At 33.2% G+C, this 21,854-nt stretch overlaps 1 protein-coding gene across 2 annotated transcripts in view; it reads right to left on the bottom strand.

Annotated features, from left to right (window-relative positions):
- Positions 1-21,466, bottom strand: part of LOC100374531 (unconventional myosin-IXb-like) — a 106,898-nt gene extending 85,432 nt beyond the window's left edge. For both annotated transcript variants that reach the window (XM_085506862.1, XM_085506863.1), the window contains exons 1-2: positions 21,308-21,466; positions 10,854-11,775 (exon numbers count right to left, since the gene is read on the bottom strand). In XM_085506862.1, the coding sequence (XP_085362988.1) occupies positions 10,854-11,681 (828 nt within the window). In that variant the 5' untranslated portion in view covers positions 11,682-11,775; positions 21,308-21,466. The remainder of the gene's footprint in view (positions 1-10,853; positions 11,776-21,307) is intronic.
- Positions 21,467-21,854: the final 388 nt, after the last annotated feature.

The raw sequence follows: 21,854 nt of genomic DNA, 5'->3' as shown, positions 1-21,854 counted from the left end.
CATAGGATAGTGTATACATAAGTAATAATTAGTTTTTACATAGGATAGTGTATTCATAAGTAATAATTAGTTTTTACATAGGATAGTGTATACATAAGTAATAATTAGTTTTTACATAGGATAGTGTATACATAAGTAATAATTAGTTTTTACATAGGATAGTGTATACATAAGTAATAATTAGTTTTTACATAGGATAGTGTATTCATAAGTAATAATTAGTTTTTACATTGGATAGTGTATACATAAGTAATAATTAGTTTTTACATAGGATAGTGTATACATAAGTAATAATTAGTTTTTACATAGGATAGTGTATACATAAGTAATAATTAGTTTTTACATAGGATAGTGTATTCATAAGTAATAATTAGTTTTTACATAGGATAGTGTATTCATAAGTAATAATTAGTTTTTACATAGGATAGTGTATTCATAAGTAATAATTAGTTTTTACATAGGATAGTGTATACATAAGTAATAATTAGTTTTTACATAGGATAGTGTATACATAAGTAATAATTAGTTTTTACATAGGATAGTGTATTCATAAGTAATAATTAGTTTTTACATAGGATAGTGTATTCATAAGTAATAATTAGTTTTTACATAGGATAGTGTATACATAAGTAATAATTAGTTTTTACATAGGATAGTGTATACATAAGTAATAATTAGTTTTTACATAGGATAGTGTATTCATAAGTAATAATTAGTTTTTACATAGGATAGTGTATACATAAGTAATAATTAGTTTTTACATAGGATAGTGTATACATAAGTAATAATTAGTTTTTACATAGGATAGTGTATACATAAGTAATAATTAGTTTTTACATAGGATAGTGTATACATAAGTAATAATTAGTTTTTACATAGGATAGTGTATACATAAGTAATAATTAGTTTTTACATAGGATAGTGTATACATAAGTAATAATTAGTTTTTACATAGGATAGTGTATACATAAGTAATAATTAGTTTTTACATAGGATAGTGTATACATAAGTAATAATTAGTTTTTACATAGGATAGTGTATTCATAAGTAATAATTAGTTTTTACATAGGATAGTGTATACATAAGTAATAATTAGTTTTTACATAGGATAGTGTATACATAAGTAATAATTAGTTTTTACATAGGATAGTGTATACATAAGTAATAATTAGTTTTTACATAGGATAGTGTATACATAAGTAATAATTAGTTTTTACATAGGATAGTGTATACATAAGTAATAATTAGTTTTTACATAGGATAGTGTATACATAAGTAATAATTAGTTTTTACATAGGATAGTGTATACATAAGTAATAATTAGTTTTTACATAGGATAGTGTATACATAAGTAATAATTAGTTTTTACATAGGATAGTGTATACATAAGTAATAATTAGTTTTTACATAGGATAGTGTATTCATAAGTAATAATTAGTTTTTACATAGGATAGTGTATTCATAAGTAATAATTAGTTTTTACATAGGATAGTGTATACATAAGTAATAATTAGTTTTTACATAGGATAGTGTATACATAAGTAATAATTAGTTTTTACATAGGATAGTGTATACATAAGTAATAATTAGTTTTTACATAGGATAGTGTATACATAAGTAATAATTAGTTTTTACATAGGATAGTGTATACATAAGTAATAATTAGTTTTTACATAGGATAGTGTATTCATAAGTAATAATTAGTTTTTACATAGGATAGTGTATTCATAAGTAATAATTAGTTTTTACATAGGATAGTGTATACATAAGTAATAATTAGTTTTTACATAGGATAGTGTATACATAAGTAATAATTAGTTTTTACATAGGATAGTGTATACATAAGTAATAATTAGTTTTTACATAGGATAGTGTATACATAAGTAATAATTAGTTTTTACATAGGATAGTGTATTCATAAGTAATAATTAGTTTTTACATAGGATAGTGTATACATAAGTAATAATTAGTTTTTACATAGGATAGTGTATTCATAAGTAATAATTAGTTTTTACATAGGATAGTGTATACATAAGTAATAATTAGTTTTTACATAGGATAGTGTATTCATAAGTAATAATTAGTTTTTACATAGGATAGTGTATACATAAGTAATAATTAGTTTTTACATAGGATAGTGTATACATAAGTAATAATTAGTTTTTACATAGGATAGTGTATACATAAGTAATAATTAGTTTTTACATAGGATAGTGTATTCATAAGTAATAATTAGTTTTTACATAGGATAGTGTATACATAAGTAATAATTAGTTTTTACATAGGATAGTGTATACATAAGTAATAATTAGTTTTTACATAGGATAGTGTATTCATAAGTAATAATTAGTTTTTACATAGGATAGTGTATTCATAAGTAATAATTAGTTTTTACATAGGATAGTGTATACATAAGTAATAATTAGTTTTTACATAGGATAGTGTATTCATAAGTAATAATTAGTTTTTACATAGGATAGTGTATACATAAGTAATAATTAGTTTTTACATAGGATAGTGTATTCATAAGTAATAATTAGTTTTTACATAGGATAGTGTATTCATAAGTAATAATTAGTTTTTACATAGGATAGTGTATACATAAGTAACTACGTGTAAAATATAACACGTATTCTTGGATATGTAGGAATGTGGAGGTTTACCTTGGAAGTGACTGGTAACAAGTATTTACAGCTCTGCAGAGATGCACAAAATCAAATATTCATTAGCTTTGATGTCTTGTCAGATTTGCATTATCAGGCATGTAAAGAGCAAAAAAACATGCTTTATGTTTAAAAGGAATGATAATTTGCTAATGTCAATTTAATAGCTCTTTAGAATTAATAGCTTTTGATACTTTCTCAATTATGCTACACAACTGTCAAATAGAAGCGCTGAAAGGTTGTTAATTACAAACTCTACAGCTTTGACCTCTGAGATTTATTTTAGTTTCATTATTACATGTATATGTAAAGTATAGAAGTAAAAAGGTTACCGTATTTGTTATCAGCAGTGCACTTGCACTACGGTACCTTATACTAAAATATGTTTGGATATTTTCAGTACTAACGCATTCCCACTGATGGTCCGGTTAGACCTAAAATACACCACGAATATTTACTTTTGAGATATAATTTTTTGTATGAGTTGGTTCTTGGATATCTAAGCTTCGTCGTCCTGTACTTCGTTTAGTAATTCTAACTTCCCAGTTTGCGTAAAAAGGGAAAGTTTCGCGATTTTGACATCGAAAATGCCTTTGCTTCATTATTTGCTGAGGAACGGCTGCTTAGGTACATTTGTGTATGTGCTCTGTAACTTACAGCACATGAACCTAAAATTGTTAGGTAATCAAACAAAAATGACATTGTACTAAAGTTCAAAAAGTACGTTCAAGGTCTTCATTTTTTTCGTAGCATAAAAATGATTTGCTCCCTCGCTTATTGTGACACCCCTAAATCAACTGATTTCCATTTCCCTCAAGAGTCAAAATGGTATGTGCCTCCATTTTACGCCACGACTGGAAAAAATCTTTTTTGCTTGCATTTGCCTTCAATTGCATTTCAGTGGCTAGCCGATAACATTTTGGTTCAAATCCACGTAGCTATCGCCAAAAAATCTTTCATTTCTTTGTCAACTAACATACCGGAAATCAAATTAGCATAACAATGCGTCTGAAGGTTGTTGCCAATTTATTCGACCGCTTTCCACACCAGTGCCACACCACATACAACTAAAACATTTAAACTTTTGTTGGGAAATTCACATGTGAATTGCCTTTTTTAAGTCCTGTACCATAAATTGCGTTTTACAGTCCCCTAAGTTTGTTCCATAGCACCGGGCACTGTATACGAAGTTCACCAAAAAAAAAACACTCAGATTTTAGAAGTTACTTTGTTTTATTGTTAGGATGTATTCTGTTGTTAAATTTATTATTTCCAACCGTTTTGCGATAGTATTTTCTAGATTGATGGCAGCATTTACAGTTCATTCAATGTTCAAAGTTGCGTTGAGATTACGTTGATACAGTGTAACAATGTATTCGCCGATGATCTCTTACCAGTGCGCAACGTAGCCAAAATAAAAAGCATGATCATTTGAACACGGCTATAATTACAAAACTGGTAGAAGGTAATAAATTTGGGGCGAAAGTATTCAAAAATCAGTTTTTGGCTGTTGCAATGGCAGTGCTGAGCCAGGATTTTTTTCCAATTAGTGACGGTACGACTTACCTGTCAAGTATAAACAAAATCAGCCAAGCCAAAAAAATCACAGGAGTTAAAAGCCGTTGCTGATGAAAAGTTACCTCCACTTTGAGGTCAATTTTCTCAGTAATGAAAATAGACATAAGAAAAACAAACAGTATATTTACCTACAGTCAAGCTGAGTATAATGAGCTACGTCCATGCTTTTTAATCGTAGAAATGTAGGGTGAGATACATTTGGTGCGAATGTATTAAAAAAAATCAGTTTTTTGGCTGTTGCCATAGAAACAGTGGGCCAGAACTTGTGTTCAGATTTTACAACCTAACTACAATGAAGGTGTGATTTGCCTGCCACTTCAAATCAGCTCAGCCAAAAAACCCACAGAAGAGTTAAAAAGCCATTTTTGGTGAACAGTTACCCCAACTTTGGGGTCAAATTTCTCGATAATGAACAAAGATGTCAAAAATTGCTGCTATGGCAAGGGTGGGCCAAATTTTTTCCCCAGATTTTTTCCAATAACTAGGGTGAAGGTATGACCTACTAGTCAATTTTGAGCGAGATCGGCCAAGTAAAAAAAATCACAGAAGAAATAATATGTGAAAACACTGGAAATCACACACACACACATACAAACCTACAAAAGTGATTATTAGGGCAATCCTAGCGGAGCGGATCGCCAAAAAGTGATTTTAAAGGCAATCCTAGCAGAGCGGATCGCCAATATGTTATTTAGAGTACTAACAAATTCCCATTTCCGGTCCGATTAGAATTAAAAAACACCACGAATATTCACTTTTGAGATTTTTGGTATGTGTTGGTTCTTGGATATTTCAGCTTCGTCGTCCTGTACATATGTACTTCATTTAGTAATTCAAACTTCCTTGATGATGTAAAATCGGAGAATTTCTCGATTTCGAAACCGCCTTGGCTTAATTATTTGCTGACAAGTTGACAATCCCTAATAGTGCTAAATCGCCAGTTGTGAACTTTATCAGGATTCCCGAATGAAGTTACACATCATTCTAGCAAGGAAAAATATTGATTTCTGTTATATAATAAAATATGAAATAATTAATATTTCATTTTATATCTTTATTTATTAAAATATGTACACATTAAATAACACTGACCGCGAAATACACCTTTGAGAAGTATTACTGATAGAATATTTTATATTGCAATTTCATTCAATTTGAATTAGTTGTATTGCAATGCATTAGTAATAATGTAAATATATACATTCCTTTATTTCATTGTTGAGACCGAGTTATACACTTTGTTCGGACTACAATTTATCTATATTGGAAAACGGTTATGGGGATTATTAATTTCAATAAACAATATTTAACTATCCTTTGCAACACCAATAAGATCATAATGACGTTTATTGGTCTTTGAAACTAGAGGCATTATCAGAGCATGGGTCTTATTTTGGAACTCCTGCCAGGATGGTATTCCCAGAATAGCGCCAGTTGTTAAAGAAACATAAAACTTTAATTCTCAACAAGGATGAAAGGACCAGTTACTGAGACAAGGCCCTACTCCCCGCGAAACCCTACAGATACGAAACCCACTTACCGCGAAACTCACTCACCGCGAAGCTACTAGTATAAAATGTCAAATAAAAGATGTGCATTTTTTCTAGAAACAGTTATGTCTGTAAAGATTGCACCAGGATAACACTGATAGCAGTGGTTGTTGCTTAGGACTCATGATCAATAGACCCAAGTTCAAATCCTACCTAAGGATGAACAGACAAAGGATTGACACCTTGCCCAGGGTTAGTGTGGGACACAGACTCAATGGGAAGGCCAAATACACTGGCTGAGATTTATTCACTAACGAAAGCAACTTTGGAGGAACCTTGGTCTGCAGGTGCTTGTGTTCAATCAGCCCTGGTTGACACTGGGACAGCGCATTGAAGATTGCACTCGATAATCAATTAATCAATTTCTGTTCATACCACTACCAGTGATTTTTCACCTGACCATATATTTCTGTCTTTATAAATATACCATACTATAAATATAAATTTGTTAAAACATAGCAGCATATTTCAAGTTTAACAACGTACACAGGTCAATTCAACAGCCCAAGCTGTCTGAAAACACATAGTGTAAGTACAAACTTTAAAATAACATGAACACAAATTTTAATGCCAATGTACAACGAATAGTCGTTAGTGATGAGCTCCACTATAATTAAGCCTCTTAACATCAGTATAATGCTTTCATATAGATCTGTTTTTAAACTGGCCAAACTATTACATAATAGTTATGCTGGTGCTGGAATCTTCAAGAAAGCTTAATTGTCATGTATTTGCGTGGGTGTAACATCTGTTTTTATTTTGTAAAAAGACACAAAATCATGTGAACACGACAAGAGGCATGTGTTTCTATTAGAGAGATGTGTTTCTATTAGAGATGTGTTTCTATTAGAGAGATGTGTTTCTATTAGAGATGTGTTTCTATTAGAGATGTGTTTCTATTAGAGATGTGTTTCTATTCGAGATGTGTTTCTATTAGAGATGTGTTTCTATTAAAGATGGGCTTCTACAATGTATAGAGCAAATATGGTCAGGATTTAATTTAACACTTCAGAGGAAGTATTGGAAATTACCCACATAACAATAATGGACAGATAATTACCTGTGTAATTAGTTTTCACACAAACTTATAAATAACCACAGAATCTGTCCTTTCTGTTAAAATTTCAGGAAATTAAAAAAATATTTCATCACCAATTTACCGGGAAACCTTGAACTTTGCATTAGAATAAGGAAATTAGAATACACATCCCAGTACTATTTATCCTGGGTTGACAATACTTGAATTTGAATCGCTTTACAATAGGACAATAAGTGAGAAGATCCGACAAGGAACCTCTCTGGACAACAGACATATATTGAAAGTAAAGAAAGCTCAGTCTGTGTAGGTCTTTGTACAGTTCTGATTCACTGCCATATTTCACAGGGCTTTAGTGAAAAAGATAATAAATGGGCTGTGAAACCACTGAGATGATTTCCTGTGTATAATGGCAGTGACTAAAGCCAGTAATTTAGAATTGTTGTGACCCTCTGACTAGTTGTAATTGTCACAGCCTTTTTATTTTTTGTACAACTACAAATAGAATTATCCACAAAACATGAAGAATGAATTGAATAACAGAAATGAAGGGAAACAAGCCATGCATGGCACAGTCCCTGTTAGTTATCAAATTTAAGATATATAGTTTTAAGTATAGTAATATAGCTGGAATATAACCATGTCAGGAATAAAATTATGATGATTGTTTAACAATAAAATGATTGACATTTGTACCTGAGCGTCAAACAAGTACTTGTCCATATTGGGAGATATTGCTCTGGAACAGCATTCATTAAAACAAAATCAGCCAATTTGAATAATGTATATATCTATAACATGATATATAACGAATATATACAATTTTAATATAATCAGTCAAAGCATGTTAGAGATACAGCTCTAGAAGCCCAATAATTAAAACAAAATAGCCGCCAGTCAGCCATTTTGAATCCGATCTGAAAAATAAAATGATGTGCATCAGGAACCCGTAATGTCTAATGTACATAATGTATGTACTAAGTTTGAACAAAATCCATCCATAAATGCCAGAAATGCTTGATATTTGATGATTTTTTTAGCACAAAAATGGCCACCATTCGGCCATTTTGAATACCGATAGAATCATCAAACCAATATATCGGTATATCTATGACATGATGTATAATGAATATTAAAAATTTGAACATAATCAGTCAAAGCAAGTCAGAGATATGGGTCTAGAAGCCCATTCATTAAAACAAAATGGCCGCCAATCAGCCATTTTGAATCCGATCTGAAAAATAAAATTGTTTGCATCAAGGTCCCATAATCTCTAATGTATATACCAAGAAATGCTTGATTTTGATGATTTTTTAGCACAAAAATGGCCGACATTCGGCCATCTTGAATCGTAAAACAAATTGATGTGCATATGTATAATATCATGTATGATGTATGTGTGAAGTTTGATCACAATTCGTCCAGGCATTTCTAAGATACAGGTTCGGACACACACACATGCACACACGCACAAGGGTCAAAACATAAGTCCCCGTTTTTCGGACTGTGAACGAGGACTAATAATCTAAATACAACATGGTGGAGACCCTGAGGGGAGAGCAGGCTTAAATGTAACTATATACACTATACACTGAATATATATTGAAGGATAGTGTTGTTTGTCTTGCTGGTACGGAGAAGAACTCATTAACAGACAGGATGTCTACACCAGAGAGAGAAGAGATATGCAGACCAAGTTTGCATTCCAATGCACATTAATTTCAGTCAATTATTTCATCAGCATTTCAACATGTAAGGACATTTCTAAAGAGTGAATGTAAAACCCTGACTGTGGATAATGGAGAGGTTAGGAGCAGAATAAGAGAATTATGGAGAAGTCAAGAATGGACCATTGAGAATTATGGAGAAGTTAAGGGTGGACCATTGAGAATTATGGAGAAGTTAAGGGTGGACCATTGAGAATTATGGAGAAGTTAAGGGTGGACCATTGAGAATTATGGAGAAGTTAAGGGTGGACCGTTGAGAATTATGGAGAAGTTAAGGGTGGACCATTGAGAATTATGGAGAAGTTAAGGGTGGACCACTGAGAATTATGAAGAGGTTAGGGGCGGGCCATTGAGAATTATGGACAAGTTAGGGGTGGACCATTGAGAATTATGAAGAGGTTAGGGGCGGGCAATTGAGAATTATGAAGAAGTTAAGGGGTGGACCACTGAGAATTATTAAGAGGTTAAGGGTGACCATTGAGAATTATGGAGAAGTTAGGGGTGGACTATTGCGAATTATTAAGAGGTCAAAGGCGACCATTGAGAATTATGGACAAGTTAGGGGTGGACTATTGAGAATTATAGAGAAGTTAAGGGTAGACCAGTCAGAATTATGGAGAGGTTAAGGGTGGACCATTGAGAATTATGGAGAGGGTAAGGGTGGACCATTGAGAATTGTGGAGAGGTTAGGGGCGGGCTATTGGTAATTATGGAGAAGTTAAGGGTAGACCAGTCAGAATTATGGAGAGGTTAAGGGTGGACCATTGAGAATTGTGGAGAGGTTAGAATGGAACCACTGGTAATTTTAGAGAGGTTAAATTAGATGAGATTTTAATTAACAACATCAACCACATTAGGTAGAGTCTCAATGATGGAGCTAACCAAGATGTGATTGGTTGATCTTGGAAAATTAATTTATTTAAGTTATCAATTCAGTGGCATCGAATTATTTGTGGGTTTATGAAAATCAAGTGCAGGTCAGTTAGTGTCATAGTGCCCTAATTTGGTTTCTGGAGGTAACTTTATACTCTTTCTGTGTTTCCCATTCTAAACCTCATGTATATATGTCACTCAGTTTGTACAGGTGCTCCACTTGGAAAGACAGAACTAATTTTTTGCTCAAGTAAATTTCACTAACACTAACAAATAAAATTTATCTAAATTAAATTTTTATGATGGTAATTTTTTTGGAGAAATTCTCTCAACAAATAAAAAAAGTGTTTTAAATTAAATCAACTGAGAATTGTCTCTTCAAACCACATTTGGATAAACGATTATAACACAAAAATGTATCATTACTAATAAATAAATTATTAAACCACCCAGCAACACAGAGTCACATAGACCCTAACAGATTAATAAAGTTAATAATTAAATCTAAATATCTCAATTAGACATAGTGACAATGTTAGACAACATAAACAATTGGAGTCCTACGTCAATAGTGAAACATTCAATATGCCAAATTACAGCACACACATATCAGAACTTGAACTTCATGAGTTCATAAAGGCCATTGAATTTGCCTAGGTGCCTTGGTGATATTCCCGATGTTATTCTCATGTGCCTTGAAATGAGACCCTTACAATTCAAAAGTTTATGACCTTGATACATGTGCTACAAAGTAAACACTTTGACAGGCTGTGATTGGAATTGAGTGCATCAATAACACATCAAAGGTTTTGTTAGTTTCATACCATACGAAAAAATGTAATGTACATGAAGGATGAATGAATGGCTCCCCCTCAGTAAAAAAACATCAATTTTTCACAAATAATGTAATCTCATGAGTGAACAGTTATTAAAGTTATAAAGCTTTTTGAAAATGTAGGCTACCTGTTCAGTATGTTATTGAGAAAAAACTAAAATATATTTTCCCTCTTTATTACTGTACATGCATTACAATAAAAACATGTCTAGAACACATGACCCAGGTGACCTTTGTGATAACAGCCATCTCTGTCAAGGCCTGATGAATCTGTCATGCATAATTAGCACTTACAAGTAATAGCAAATTGACAGAATAAAATATTGGAGTTTTAAATCTGATACTTCCTCAAATATCTCTCTTATCAACTCAATCGTGACACGTAGAACTAAAAATAGATATATATGAAACAAACAGATCTAATGAGGAAATTGAAAACATGTTTTTTTAAATATTGATCATTGTGTGGTTTATTCGATACAAAGCCAAAATCATATTCAAAAACCTTCATTTCATAATAATTCAGGTGATTTACATCTTGAAGTTAATAGTTAAGAGCTAAGAAAGATATAAAAATGTCTTGTAACCTACCTCAAGCACTGGTCCAGCTCCAAGTATTGTCTGCTCCAAACCACTGGCATGTCCCTTTCGACTTAATGCTGTCAGGTGATGAAGCAATAGATTGGTAGCCTCTGTTTTTCCAGACCCACTCTCTCCGGATATCACTACACACTGGTTTTTCTTCTTATCCAGCATAGTGTGAAAAGCCGCATCGGCAATCGCGAAAATATGTGGTGGCAGTTCACCAAGACGACGATTCTGGTACATGTTCACAAACTTAGGGTTGTAAATCGGGAAGAACTTGAAAGGATTCACAGAAATTAAAATTGAACCAACGTATGTGTAAATTTTGCCACGTTTAAACCGGGCAACAATACTTTCAGTCAGAGTGTCCTCGCTTAGATCGGGTAAATTGCATAAATCATCAAACTCTCCTTCATCAACCTTTGGTATAATCCCGCTCATAAATGAGTCCAATGTGAAATCATTGAAGGCACTGTAAGTGTCATGTTCCTGATAAATGCTGCGTAAAAACAAACGATACTTGGTATGGACGTAACTGGGATCAGCAGGACCATGTCCAGGACTTTTTGGCCAGAGTAACTGAGCTCTGACTGGATACTCCGAATCTCCAAGTTTTCGCTCAATACAGTTTTGACCAGATTCTTGGCAGACTTCTGCCAAGTAATAATCCTTAGCATTGTCTAATGAAAGTTTTGACACAACATTTTCAATCAACTGTGGCACTGTGGTGTATTTTGTTGCCTGAACCGCTGTAAAGACTGTATCTGGAGCACATGTTCCTGGATACACCCTAACCATGTACTGCACCTCTCCAACACTATTGTATCTTTCCATTCTTAATCACAAGCAGATCACTTATTGTAAATGTCTATATAAAACTAAATTGGTTTAATATAAATATCTCTGTGGATTCCGGAAGATTCTGCTTCTGAAAAAGAACAAATACATTATGCAATACTTAGTACAATAATGTATGTGATGGTATTGACTTGGACAATGCAGTATGATAAGTTCATTACAAATATTTCCTTTAAAAACTAGAGATGTCTCGTACTGAACACATAAAAACTGGTTCATACATGTATAGTCAGGTCACTAGAACTTAAAATCCATGATGGCCATGGATGTCTAGATGTACCATAATTAAAAATTTTATTTTCAATTTCAACCAGTTCAAAGCATTTTTAGAAATTTTGGTCTTGAATTTAGAAGGTCTCACAACACTGAACTCAAACCAAGTTAGAATCTGTGCAATGCAATCATTAAAAATATTATACTGCAAACCATTCACCACTGCTAGAAATGTAATTTCAGGATTTATTACATTCATGAAGACAAAGTTTTGTGATGTCACTGACCACCCATTCTGGTGTCAGACTCAAGAACAATTTTTTTAAACTAGAATGATTATTTTTTCAAAAAAGCGATATTGTTGGATATGCACTTGAACAAGATAGTCACAGCAATCGCCATAGCATATAAGTTGATATGAACATGGAAGAATATGATTTCATACTGACTAATACATTTGGTTGGTTGGTTTATTTTATTTTCCATTCAATTTTAAATCAAAAAAGTCTATTTGTTTATTATTTAATCTAGGAATTGACATTTTATCCAGGTTGAAGAATTTAAAAACACACAAGTTTGAGTTGGTGGGTGTTAGTATGAATACCTGAGAAAATCAGTAATTCAGTATGTACTTCAGTTTGTATAGTCTATCCTTTCAGAAGCATTACAATAATCCATGTTGCACCCCCCCCCCCCCAAATAACATACTTAACCAACACCACTCTGTGCACATGGAGTAGGTAGGTATTCTATATTGAAAAACATTTCTATAAGTGTTCATAATAGAGAAAATAGTAAAATATAAAGATGAAGCAGAGCATCATGAGTATTCTCTAGTTTAAAATGTACAAACTTCAAAATGGTTCCACTTTCTATCAACCATTCAACATACACTTCTACAATTTATAACACACATATTTGCAAAGTACATATATTCACAATTATGATTAATTATGTCAATGCAAAATGTTATAGTTTGGATGTATTTGAAGACTGAATTTTAGTTTGATGCCATGACTGAGGATAGGCAGCAAGACAAAGAATTTCAGATTTTGCTGTTTTTGGAGTAATTGGCTATTTAATGTGATATTTTCACCTGTTACATAACCAGGAACATATCACCCTGCCCATACATGTACATTTTGTATTCTTTGGTGGAAAGTCAGTTGATGAGGATGGGGGTGGGGATTGCACAGATCGAAGGTTCAGTAGTGAATGACTTGTTTGTTCATTGTTTATAATTCTGGCAAAACATCAAGCATATGCAAATTTAAGAAATAAGGCTAGATCATTATAACTTACTTCACATACTATAAAATACTTTATTTTCACTTGGAATTAATTTTGATTCAGTGAAAACAAGTCATTGAAAATGACACAGTGCCTGTTAAATTTTTGAAAGTTCTTTTTGTGCTCGTCATATCAAAGTGGAGGTGTTGTCGCGAGCATGTACTTAAAACTTGAGTCCCAAGTAGCAGATACAACAGATTGTTTATTTACATCAAAACACATGTTCCGTGTAGTAGTAATATGGCCAAAAATAAAAACAGTCGTTATTCGGCCATCTTTGATCTGATTATGAAACACACTGATATGTATGATGTATGTGCCAAATACGAATGAAAATGGTACATAAATTGCGGAAATATAGTAGTAAGGCCAAAAAGTCAGATGGCTGTCAATCGGCCATCCTTGTCCAGATTTTGAAACAAATTGTCATGGACATGCATCCTAACATGTATAAAGTATGTGCCAAATTTGAATGAAAACTGACAAAGCATGTCCAAGATACCACATTTAAAAAAAAAAACAAGATGCCTGCCAGTCGGCCATCTTTGATCCAATTGCGAAAGAAATCAGGGTTCTCCCCAGAGCTTTTTAGCACCGAGGTTCACGGCGATATACTTGTGAATCTCGGCGCTATGTGTTCCGACCTCTGTGCTTGATTTGATATTTGACATGCTAATATCAGATGTGTCGGCCCGACCGTCACTCAAAATTAGTGACCACCACGGGAACGCTTCCGACCAGAACTATTGTCCAATTGTTATAATAATTACGTACCGACCGACACGCATCCTGCCAGTCGTGGATTATAATTTGTAAACAAGCAGCCTATCGGCTGAGATAGTTTCGCTGTTAGAAATGCACATTTCAATTAAAGAACTGAAGACATCATCAGAAAATGAACAATATGTATAGTATCAAAGCAATCGGACTTACAGTTTTTAACAAGAAGTCGAAAATATCACTTTCTACCAAAAATGACCAAAATATTCACCAAAATTAGAGAATTGAAGATATCATCACGAAATGAACAAATCTGAGAAAGGTCTACATGTAGTATCTATATATGTAATATCAAAGCAATTGAACTTTTGGTTTTTAACAAGAAGTCGAAAATATCACTTTTTACCAAATATGACAAAAATATTCACCAAAATTATAGAATCCAAGATATCATCACGAAATGAACAAATCTGAGAAAGGTCTACATGTAGTATCTAAATATGTAATATCAAAGCAATTAAACTATTGGTTTTTAACAAGAAGTCAAAAATATCACTTTTTACCAAAAATTACAAAAATATTCACGAAAATTAGAGAATTGAAGACATCATCATGAAATGAACAAATCTGAGAGAGGTCCACATGTAGTACCTATATATGTAATATCAAAGCAATCGGACTTGTGGTTTTTAACAAGAAGTCGAAAATATCACTTTTTACCAAAAATTACAAAAATATTCACCAAAATTAGAGAATTGAAGATATCATCACAAAATGAACAAATCTGAGAGAGGTCCACATGTAGTACCTATATATGTAGTATCAAAGCAATTGGACTTGTGGTTTTTAACAAGAAGTCGAAAGTATAACTTTTTACCAAAAATGATAAAAATATTCACCAAAATTAGAGAATTAAAGATATCATTACAAAATGAACAATTCTGAGAGAGGTCCACATGTAGTACCTATATATGTAATATCAAAGCAATTGCACTTGCGGTTTTTAACAAGAAGTCGAAAATATCACTTTTTACCAAAAATGACAAAAATATTCACCAAAATTAGAAAATTAAAGATATCATTACAAAATGAACAAATCTGAGAGAGGTCCACATGTAGTACCTATACATGTAATATCAAAGCAATTGCACTTGCGGTTTTTAACAAGAAGTCGAAAATATCACTTTTTACCAAAAATGACAAAAATATTCACCAAAATTAGAGAATTGAAGATATCATCACGAAATGAACAAATCTGAGAGAAGTTCACATGTAGTACCTATATATGTAGTATCAAAGCAATTGGACTTGCGGTTTTTAACAAGAAGTCGAAAATATCACTTTTTACCAAAAATGACAAAAATATTCACCAAAATTAGAGAAATAAAGATATCAACATGAAATGAACCTAAACCTAAGAGAGGTCTACCCAAGGTACATATACACCAAGTATCAAAGCATTCAGGCTTGCAGTTTTCAAGAAGAAGTCGAAAAAGTAAAACATTGACACGGACAACGACGACGGACAATCACTCATATGATAAGCTCCGCTCGACAAAGTCGACAACGGAGCTAACAATAGACCTAGTCGCACGATACGTAGTGTCTAGTCAAATTTGTGAAATTAGCACCTCTTTGTTTGTAAGTAAATACTTTCTGCGATAGACACAGTCTTTATAATTGAAAGCTAAAATTCTTTCAAAATCAATTCCACCTCGATATAACATGGTCAAAGCAGAGTTCACAATCAGTTTACGCACAGTCCCTCTAGGGACCATGGTTTACGCTACTCAAGAAAAAAAACGTGTTTATTGCGTGATTTGGTAAAATACATTTGTTATCATCGCGAATCATGTAAAAACTCTTCTTTCAAGACCTATTTTACCTTTTAAAAATTGCTAATCACCTCTTTCAAAAACCATCATGCAGTTTGTAATTGAAATCGATGCCAACACATAGTGCTATGACATCGATCAACTTCTGCAATGTAATTTTTATGATCACTACCATTCGGAAAAACATCTACTGGCATTACCATGCACAGATTTGTGATGTCACAAGGTACGCACGGATTTGTGATGTCACAAGCTGAACACAGATTTGAGATGTCATAAAGTGAGCACAGATTTGTGATGTCACAATGCGAGCACAGACATATGTACATGATATGTACATCACTTGTATTTAATGAGTTGATAAATCAAATTGATATGAATCAGAATTTTAAAAATTAGAAAATGTGTTATGGTTTGGCCAGGCGTTTGCTCACTAATGTTGGTTTCAGTCTGCTCATATACCGTAACTTTTTTCTGGAAACCGAGACAGCAGGTCCTGAAAAGCATCTGTAGCTAATTATGTGCAATTGTAAATAATACAGTGGAAATTACAAGCTTAGTCCATAAAAAAACAATTTGTGGTATCACTAGGAAAACTGAATGAAACAGTCCCCGTTAGTTATCGAATTTAAGATTGATAGTTTTGTTTATAGTAATATAGTTGGAATATAAACATGTCAGAAATATGGATCCAGAAGATGATGCCTGATTATGATGATTTTTTAACATTAAAATGATTGACATCTTGTATCTGATTGTCAAACGAGTAAGCCATTTTGAATCCGATCTGAAAAATAAAATGACGTGCATCAAGAACCCCAAATCTCTAATGTATGTATGAAGTTTGAACAAAATTCATCCATAAATGCCAGGAAATGCTTGATTTTTGATGATTTTTAGCAGAAAAATGGCCACCATTCGGCCTTCTTGAATCAGATCGTGAAACAAACTGATGTGCATATGTATATCATGTATGAGTGAATTTTGATTGTGATTGGTCCAGGCATGTCTAAGATACAGGTCCGGACGTACCGGTACGCACACATGCACACACAAAGGCCAAACATAATTTTTCCATGGTCCCTGTACATCTGATTACCAATAACCTGGTAGTTGTGAACTGACATGTACTGTTGTCAAAGAAAACACTCATCTCTGCAGATTAGCAATGAATTTTCTATGTACATAACTATTCTGGAAATCTGAGACCCAAAATACAAGCCGCAATTAAGAGAAATGAACCAAATGCAAAATACTAGTATTCATTGTTTTTCTGCTGGATACTTGCATTCTGTAAATTTGCTACAAAATCCTAAATCAGGGCAAAGCCCATATAAAAACAAAAGCTTAAAGTACCTGTGCAATGCTCACCCTCACGTTTCCCATTTTAGACCTGTGTCCCACTGAAATGGGCAGTTATTGATTTTTTTTTGAGAGAGAGAGAGAGTTTTAGATGTTGTGTTATGGGCAGTTGCAGTGAAACGTATAGTCATAGTGTAAGTATTCACACGTTTCTAATCGATCCGAAAGTGCGACATCAGTGGACGAAAGCCACTTAACCTCAGCTTCTTTTTTTTTTGAAAAACTGTCCTCGTCCATGAAAAAAAACAAAACTAGGTTTAAAGAGAAACGCCGACAACGTAAACCTGCCGCAACACTTTTGAAAGGAATAGATTCCGGACCATGATCACCGAGGCGGATTTCAGAAGAGAGAGAGAGAGACGGCAAGTGTTTCAAATGAGTTGACTTTTTTTGCGATCCTGATTATCGTTTTATAGAGACCATTTAGTCCCTGTTAAGTAAAGAGTAGCAATAATTTTGACAGTGACACGAAAACGAAGCGTCGAGCAAACAGGAAATTACACAGCCCTTACACACGGCTAATTGTTTTCATTTTCGAAGGCTAAAAGTTTCTGAATTGTTTGGTGATTGGTGTTGAATGTCAAATTCACACTTCTGTTCTTTTTTTACCTCCATGCTTGTAGCTTGATCTGCATAATAATTTATGAAATACAAATCCGGGTTTGGTCAATGTGTTTCCACTAAATAAAGTTTTATTATAATTATGACAATCACTCCATGGATCACGCTAACTCGAATCCACTCTGAATTTATCTGTATGTGTGTCGATCTTGATTATTTTTGTTATCCAATTAAACGCCGCTTTTAACGCACTTGCCCTCGTCGTGACCCGAATTTCAATTTATTTCCACGCGGCTGTCATTTATTTAGTAACTGTGATTTGTCATTTTTTTAATTATTTTATAGTGATCACTATAGTCTAATGTTTAGAATGTCAAAATATGTTCTCTTTTATTTTAATTTTGAAAGTTTTACTCAGACGATCGATGAAATAAAACAGTGTAGTGACGTGCCTAGTAACCTATTTTGTCCAGCGACAGTGTACAAACGTGTGCCGGTGACGATCACGGGGACCAGGTACACCAGAACGGACATATTTCGCATCTAACTCAACCCCATGCAACAAAAATTGATACTATGTGTTCATTATGGTCCATTCCTCCTCGACGAACAAGTACATAAGTGAAAATTTAGTCAAAGACGAGAAAACTGCACAAGAAATTTGCCTTATTTACACGTATCGGCAATGCAAGCTGCCATGCGACTTCCCCTTCTGACGTCACAAGGGGAATTTCTGTATGCAAATAAAAAGCTAATGAGGAGCCTCGTTTTAAAATACACAAAAATAAAGTTGCCATAGATTGAGTTGAAAACACATTTTTTCACTCAAAAAAATAATTCTTGCTTAGAAACATAAAAATTAATAATATTTATGTATCAATGGATAATTTTAGGCGTGAAAATAGCAGCCATTTCACAGGCAATTTAAGTATCACATTACTCAGACACATGCACAAAACTCATCTTTTTTTTATTCAGTCCATGGATAAATCAATAAAAATATTGACTTGTGTCAATTTTCTATGTCCAGCTAAAATGGAGAAAACACATCATTAAAAGTTGGTAATGTCAGGGATGTACTATGGAATGCTGGGAGACCATTGTTTATAAACATATCTTTAGTTTCTACTAGGATCTTTTCCCAGCTGCATTACAAAAGTGCAATTTTTACTTAGTGGGTATTATTATCAAATAAAAATGTCAAAATTAGAAACAAATTTCTTACATGTTAATGAGATTTGAATAATACTCTTAGGGTATTTTCTATTGTCTCAAATAATTGTGGTTAGCATTCTATCTGACGCCCCTTCCTTTCCCTCATTTCTATACTGCATTAGTATCAGTACAGACAGTTGTAATTTGTGTTTTATCAACAATATATGATACAATACCAATCTTGTTTATTTGAAAGCTCAAATTTAAAAGTAAACTTTTGAATGGATTTACTGGTGGGTGGTTACCCATGGGCGGCTCATTTGAACAAAGAGTTGTATGAAGAATAGAGGAAAGGCAGTCAATGAACTGTACTCATGGTTTTATAACATGGGATTATTCCCAATAGTGACTCATTCATCCATGTGAAAACTAAGTGGGGAGAGACAATACATTCAAGTGCAAACCAGGAAATTCTAACAGCAAATCATAACCCCCTGGGGGTGAGACAACAGATATACTGTGAAAGGTACATGTAAACTACATACTAGTAGTATGATGTGTATTAAAACGTACTGTGCAGAAGGAAACAGCTGTTGGGAAAACTGGTTGATAATTAATATTTAATTAAAAGAGTACATCAATAAATAGTAATTAGTAAAGTTGTATTAACAGATATCTTTTGTAGATTTTTACATATAAAGAAGTCGTACATCAAATGTATATTTGCAAGGAATGCAAGTTGTTTGTAAATAGCCTAATATTACACGGCTATGATTTATGCATGTTAGGTAGTCAACTATTCCACACAATATTTTCTTAATCATGTTTTTAATGCAGTATTCTGCAGTAGCAATAAATACCTATCTCTTATGTGTTCTTTCATGTCTTTAGTCCCCCTATACAAGAACTATACTATACTATGTCCAACTAAACTTTAAACATTGTATTTCCTAGGTTACGGTAGTTAGATTGAGTGAAGTTCTGAATATTTTAGGTTGTTCTGCAAATGAAATCAGTCAGGTTCTTACTAACAGATGCTTTAACTACTAATTTCAATTAATTTTATTACATAATAAAGACTTTTGAATGAATTTAGCAAATAATACAACTTAAAGTATATAAACAAAATGTAAAAATACAAATCATTATGTATCAAGGACCAGTTAGCTATCAAAGAGAACAGACCCTTGCTTTTATTGTATAGTGTAGGACATTGTGTCTATGGTTGAAAACTTGGTGTAATTTGATCATTGCTAGGTCCTTGCTGATTTTATGCACACTGAGTTTCAATTCCACGTTATGCAATCAACAAACAGTTATTTAACAGGCAAATTAAGAAAACAATCAAAAGTGAAATGAAGGAAAACAAATTTACTTCAACAACAAGCAGTGGCTGACCTTTTCCTTGTACAGCACAATGAGCGCAGGTATTGTGGGATTGTTTTGTATTCATTGAATTAGGCATTGAGAGTATTAAAGCAGTTTGGGTTTAAATTTAACATCAATATCCAATAAATCACACACACACAAATATTTGTTAGTTTTGAAATTTGCCAATGAGATACATGGTCATATCCAGACTGGCATCTATTAAGGGATACATGCCCAAAATAAGTCATGTCTGAGTGAAAACAAAGTTAAATAAATGTCAAAGAGTTAAAGTATTAGATGACATTGATGGGTTATATTTGGTATACTATGTAACACTAGATATGGCATCAGTGGGTGTTCACACTGTATGTTGTTTGAACTGACTCATATTTTGATAATACGGAAGTACCGACGAAATTTGTTCACATTGTAAATTTATGCATGATATATGGGAATAAAAATCTCGGTCACACAGTACATTACACTGCAACATTACGCATGTGACAAGATTGTGTTTCAGTCGACTGTATAGAAAAGGAATAACAATGTATGTTTTGTTTACATAGGAAACACTTTCGAGGCACAGTCAGTAAGACGATGACAATGGGCCCGATTATCAGTGTTTGGCACCCATGTCAATTTGTTACGATTAGGTTAAATGGAAAACACAGCTTTTTGAACATTTTATGTCAAAAAATAACCAGTGATTTCACGCTAAAAAGTTTAACAATTGAACGTTAAATAACAGTTTTTCAAGCTAGGTCATTCGGGCAACGGCATGTAGGCAAGAGTGTATCAAGTCTACCTAATCGACACATGTAGAAAGAATGACAGTGAACTTGTCTAACAGCACTGCAATGAAGCAAGAGTTATGACGGAGATTTTGTCTGTTACCTCAGAATTCAAAATATACAGACGAAGACATTATCGATCATGTAATCGGAATCAAACCACCAAGGAACACCGACGCATGTTTATTTACTGCGGTACACACCCTTCTCACAATCGACGAGGCGGTCACCCATATACCGACGACAAACTTTCAAGATCCAGTCGACTTTGTCGAGTTAAACTTTACCAATAACACGCACGTACCTATTATTTGGCCTACATCATCGGGTACATCGATAGCCGAGATCCCACACAACAACTTAAATACGATAATATGCACATCGAAGAGAAGATAGAGTGAAATTTCAGTCTATTTATCGAGTCTCGAGCACCGACTAGTTTGGACGGTCTACTTTCCGGAAGTCGTAATGATCCAGTGCCCAATTTGAATACTCAGAAACCTAATCTCATCGCCAGAGGGCGCAACTATGTGATCCATGAAATCTTTAATTTCAAGTTGGATTTCAAACAAACACGTTACACTCACTGATCGAACGTTTAAAAAAATGTATGAAAACGTTTATTCGCATACAAATATCTATTATGGGCAAGGAGGTCAAAATGGCCACTGTTATAGCGACGAAGTGTACTTCATTCTGAAAAAAAATATTAAGTGGCACTTTACCTGGTGATTCAACAGGTTATTTCACATGTTATCAGTGGTCACGATAATGGTATATACACTGGCATCATCTTACTTGTTGAATAGTTTTGATTATTTTAGAACTCAAAACAGAAAATGTATCTTTAG

Source organism: Saccoglossus kowalevskii, chromosome 13, assembly GCF_978046115.1.
Source record: "Saccoglossus kowalevskii chromosome 13, keSacKowa6.1, whole genome shotgun sequence".
NCBI lineage: Eukaryota > Metazoa > Hemichordata > Enteropneusta > Harrimaniidae > Saccoglossus > Saccoglossus kowalevskii.
This window is presented reverse-complemented; position numbering and strand designations above follow the sequence as displayed.